General features: G+C 52.7%; 1 protein-coding gene across 1 annotated transcript; it reads right to left on the reverse strand.

The window, feature by feature from the left end:
* Positions 1 to 243: 243 nt before the first annotated feature.
* TPBG (trophoblast glycoprotein) lies at positions 244 to 4,833 on the reverse strand. Its single transcript, XM_056344763.1, has 2 exons — positions 4,756 to 4,833; positions 244 to 4,342 (listed from the first exon to the last, which is right to left on the reverse strand). Exon 2 carries the CDS (start codon positions 4,160 to 4,162, stop codon positions 3,035 to 3,037), a length of 1,128 nt encoding a protein of 375 aa, XP_056200738.1. The 5' UTR covers positions 4,163 to 4,342; positions 4,756 to 4,833; the 3' UTR covers positions 244 to 3,034.
* Between the last annotated feature and the right edge of the window lie 678 nt (positions 4,834 to 5,511).

Below are 5,511 nucleotides of genomic sequence, written 5' to 3' on the forward strand. Positions count from 1 at the left end.
GAAGAATGAATGAATAAAACAGCCTTGCTAATTAAACTGCTCTGGAAATAGTAATCAATTTGAATTTCAGGTGTCAAAGCAGAGCTAAGATTATAAAATGTGCTTCAGAAGAACCATAAACTAATGCTATTTTAAATGTACAGTTTTTAACCAAGTTCTGAAGCATTTTGGGAGCTACTTTTAAAATGTCTTCTGTTAACTGTAACCACTGTTAACTATTTTGTAAAAAGAAAGCAGAACAAGTTTCAAGAACTGTTTATGGAAGGGGATTTAAGATCAAATAATGCATTGTACAAAACACCAAAGCATCCACTGTTGGTCAAACACTGTAGGAGAATGTTACCGAACACAATACTGACACATGCTAACTGTTACATCCTAAAAAATACACATGTAAGCAAATGGCAAAAATTATTTTAAAGTAGCCATCACCAGGTCTCTAATAAAATTCTATTACATTGACTTTCTATGATACAAGAATAATACTAATAATACTAATAATCTTTAGAATAATAGGTGTAGTACAACAGTCAGACTTGCTCACTATACAAACACTCAGTCCACTGGCGAGAGACTGCTATTAAAGGCGTTGCCTATCCTTACACAGCTCTACAAATGCATGACCGTTACATTAGCATGTCACAGATAATTGCTTTTACTGTAGTTACTTTAAAGTATCTGTTAACAAAATCAAAGAAATTGCCCAAGAAATGGGTTGGTTTGTACATATTTTATCTATTGTGTTACAGGAGCATCTTAAGCAAGGATGACGCTCTAATCCTCCTGGCACTGTACAAATTAAGTGTTAATTGATAATCTCTGAAATGACCAATACAACAAAGCACACTGCATAGCTACTGAAAATTCTAGCTTCTTACATGAACAATTTTTTTGTATACTAAGTATGAATAGTTTGCATAGTTGCACAGTAATAGTTATTCACGCTGGGGTTTTTACACTATTCTTAAAATAAGGGCAGCTAATATTCAGACCAGCAGTTTGCTTTTAAGAATCCATAAACTTAATTCATATACTATTAACCGATATTGCTCATACATTTAAATTACAGCAGGAGAAATAGGCTATCACTTAACTTACATTAATTGTAAAACACACTGATTTATTAAAACATCAGTTGTACTTCATTTTTTTTTTTACTTTTGAAGGCAAATGTACAAAACTACATTAAAAAAAAAGCACTGCTATTAAATAAAGCCGATTTAAAGCAATAGAACATAAGTCTGAACCAATTTGTGCTGCTTGTTTTTTCTGAAGTTGCAAGGAAAGAAAAATGCATTTGAATAATACCGATGCCCAAAATAGATTATGTTTCTTTTGATATTTCAAGGACTATTTTATATTTATGAGCTCTTACCAAAGGCGTGTACCTATGAGAAAACTGTCATTTTTGAAAGCAAAGGGAATGAGCCAGTAATTCATAAAATTTTAGAGATGCTCAAGAGCTTCAAGTAACAGTGACCATAGAAAAAGCTCCACAGATAGACTGATAGATAACAATTCACATCACACTTTTACAGTTGGTGTATTCTTTTTCATTAAGAATCTATAAATGGATTAGAAAACGTGCATTAATTATTGGTGGCCATTGGAAGGTTCTTGCTAACCTTTTCATATGTCATCAGAGTTGCATATTAAATGATACATTTTAAGTTTGCCTTTGCATGCTTTATCTATTTACAAGAAAATCCATTCCCAAGCAAGTAATAAGCATGAGTAGCATACAACACTGAAATGGACCTGTTAAAATCTTTAAGATAAAGTTCAACTTACTCGATGTAGATCATTACAGAACTTCCCAAGGACCGAGAGCTTAAACTGAAACAGTAAGCACTTAAGTACTGCACTGACTTACAAGCGTGAAGCTTGCCGACTACACGGCTGAGCTGCATTTAATTTAGTTCAGGACATGAAAGTATGTTGGGTTTTTTTTATAGTAAACAATTCAATTCAGGTAAAATTTTCTTTAGCTTACAAACTCCATGATTTTTTTTTTTTTTCATTTGGTAGAGAAGACCTTATGAAAATTTTGTCAGTTTGTACCTTCCCAGCAAAGGTGGACCGTAGCATCTAGCAGTAGACTGGGGGGGGTTGTGCCAAGTGAAACTGCTCTCGTTGTTGATCGGTATAACTGCCCTAGCATATTTCACAAAAATTGTCACAAACATTTATGCCCCTAAGCTAAAATTTTATACACGTCTGTATAAAATTTTATTCAGATTACTACTGCAGGGCCACTACTTCAGAGACAATAAAGCTATTCACATTCTTAGATGTCCATACATTTCTTATCGAACAGCAAACTTAACACAACAGTTCTTGCAAGACTGTTTATTGAATTTAACAGTTCAGCTGGAGTTCAGATGCAGTTTGTATAAAAACCCTCTCTTTTCACATAAACTGCAATCAAAAAGTAACTTTACAAAATAGTAAGAGACTTACTGAGATTGTAAGTTTCCTAACATGTAAAACTACAAATCATTTGTGCATGCTCACTATTCGATTTCCTTCTTTGTAACACGAGGAGCTGTTAAATGGAGTTTCTTTGTTTTTTAAAATTGCAAGGTAGTCTATGAAATGGAATCATTGTCATCACAATTCGGATATACAAGATCAAAACTGGCACAGAGGAACATTTTTTCCCAAAAAGTTGAGGCAGCTTTTGTTGAATGGTGTCTGCATTGGTAATTTTTTTTTTATAAACTCTGGTGACTTTGGAGCATCAGAGAGAATCCTTTTTCCCTTTTGAGATCTTGAAAAAAATTTCCCACAAGTACAGACAGGTAAGGAGGAAAAGAAGTAGCAGCTTGTTTCCTACATACAGCCCAACGCCATGCGCAGCTGCCCAGTGTCTCGAAATAAAAATGAACTTGACATCACAAGGAGGCATATCCCCCTCAAGTTACAAGCATGTCTGGGATTTCTCCGGGGAGAGGGAAGCAAGCACAAGGGTAAAGCGTAAGTCTACTTTTCATGCATAAGCTACTGTGCGCTGCCCTGCATTCACGACACTTCATCAGACATCAGAGTTGGAGCTGAGGTTTGTTAACCTGGGGTCTGCATTGATCTCGTATCTGTAGTGGTAGCCCTCCATGTGATCCCTACAGGCGTCTCTGATGTTGTGCATCCACTTTTTGATCCCTTTTCGGTTCAAGTACAAAACCAGGAGGAAAATGGCCCCAATGAGAGCCAGGACTATCCCCAGGAAGACATACGAAGTCTGTAGCTGGGAAGGCAGGTCTACGGGCACAGAGCAGTTCAGGTCCGAGCTGTTTATCTTCAGCAGGGCCTTGCCCAGCATCTTGTCAGGGACGGCGCAGGTCAGGGATTCCTTGCCCTCCACCTGGTCGCTCTCCTTGAGCCAGGCCACCAGGTCCTCGATGGCGCAGTCGCAGACCCAGGCGTTGCGGCCCAGGCCAATGTGCCGGAGGGCGGGCAGGCTGCGGAACTGGGCCAGGGTGCCGTTCCTCAGCACACCCAGGGAGTTGTTGCTGAGGTTGAGGCTCTGCAGCTGGCCCAGCCCCTGGAAGGAGACGTTTCGCAGGCCCACCAGGGAGTTGTTGCTGAGGTCCAGCTGCCGCAGGGCAGGCAGGGCCGTGAACATGCCGGCGGGCAGCAGCAGCAGCCCGTTGTCAGCCAGCTCCAGCCGGCTGAGGTTGCGCAGCGCCCCGGACTGCAGCATGGCGGCCAGGCTGAAGAGGACGCCCTGGTCGCGCAGGGCGCCGCGGAGGGCCAGCTCCTCCAGCGGGCTGCCACCCTCCCCGAAGGCCTGCGGGCTGAGGGTCACCAGGGGGTTGCCGCTGAGGTCCAGCTGCCGCAGGGCCGGCAGGGCCGCCAGGGCGCCGGCCTCCACCGCCCGCAGGTGGTTGCCGCTGAGGTTGAGGGCGCTGAGGTCGGGCAGGCGCTGGGCGGGGAAGGCGCCGGCCGGCAGCCGGGCCAGGCGGTTGCCGGTGATGAAGAGGTTGCGGACGTAGGACGGCAGGTCGGGCGGCACCGCCGTCAGGTTCCTGTTCACGCACTTCACCGTCTTGGCCGCCTCCAAGCACTGGCAGGGGTCCGGGCAGCCCTCGGGCTGCTGCGCCCGGCCGCAGCCCAGCAGGACGTGCAGCAGCAGCCCCAGGCAGAGCGCGCCGCGCCCCGGCATCGCGCCCGGCCCGGCCCCGCACGCAACTTTCCCCTCCGGGCGCCTTCGGCTCCAGGCGGCGCGGCGAGGAGCGGCAGCGGGTGGCTCCCGCCGGGGCGCTGCCCGCTCCGGGCAGCCCCTTCTCCCGGGGCAGGCGCTTCCCCTGCGCGGCCGGCTCTGCTCCGCTTCCCGCAGCGAGACCTGCGGCAGGGGAGGAAAGCGAGAGGGCAGCGCGGGCGGCTCCGCTCCCCGCACCCACCCGCCGGCCCCCGAGCCCCCGCCTCGCCCCCCGCCCCCCACACGTGGCTGGCCCGGGCAGCCCCAGCCCCGAGGCGGAGCGGGGGAACCCGCCGAGGAACAAGTTTTCCCCCACTCACGCCACCGCCTCCCCAGCCGGCCGGCGGCTCCGCTGGCGGAGCACGCAGGGGAGGGGAGGGAAGGGTCCGACCCGCCGCCCCCCCACCGCGTCCCGCAGCTCCCCGCCTGCCGCCCCCGCCCCGGCGCGCTCCGCTCCACGCTACGAGCGGTGCAAACTCCCGCCCGCCAAACCCACGGCGGCGCGGAGCGGAGCGCAGCCCAACCCCGTCCCCAGAGCCGGTCCCCGGCTCCCTCACCTCCCGCCCCGCGCCCGGAGCAAACTCCGGCGGAGCGAGCCGACGACGACGACTGCCCCCAGCCCCGCCGCCAACTCCGCGCCCACCCTCGCCGCGCCTGGCCCTGCCTCCGCTGACAGAAGAAACCAACCGCCGCCCCGGCCGGGGGGAGCCGCCGCCCGCGCCGGCCCCGAGGGGCGGCCCCGCCGCCGCCCGCGTCCCGCCCGGCTCCCGCCCGTCGCCCCCGCGCCCCTGCTGCGCCGCCGCTGCCGGCCGGCCGCGCTCGGGAGCCCGCCGGGAGGGTCCGCTCGCCCCGCCGCTCCCCTCGCCCCCCGGCCCGGGTGGTGCTGCCAGAGGCTCACCTTGCCGCCGAGCGGAGTCGCTCCATGTGGAGCTGCCCTCAGCGCGGCGGAGGGGGCGGGTGGGGCGGCGCCGGTCGCTCGGCCCGGAGCGGCACCCGGCCGCCCCGCGAGGGGAGAGCCGGCCGGCGGCGGCGAGCGCTGCCGGAGCCCCCTGCCCCGCTGCCCGCCGTGCAGCGCCGTACCTGTGCTCGCCCCGACGCGGCGGCGGGGGCCGGCGTCGTCGTGCCGGAGCCTCGCTGCTGCGTGTCGTTTTCCGCCGTTTCCCCGATCGGCGCGTTCGCGCCGGCGGGACTGGGGAACCCCGAGGGGGCTCCAGCGCGGGGACCGCTGGCGGCGAGGGGCTGCCCCCGCCCGAAGCGCTCCCTCAGCCCGGGGGCGGGGAGGGGGCGGCGGGGCAGCGGGTCCGGGGTGGAGG

The sequence above is a fragment of the Falco biarmicus genome, chromosome 6 (assembly GCF_023638135.1).
Source record: "Falco biarmicus isolate bFalBia1 chromosome 6, bFalBia1.pri, whole genome shotgun sequence".
Classification (NCBI taxonomy): domain Eukaryota; kingdom Metazoa; phylum Chordata; class Aves; order Falconiformes; family Falconidae; genus Falco; species Falco biarmicus.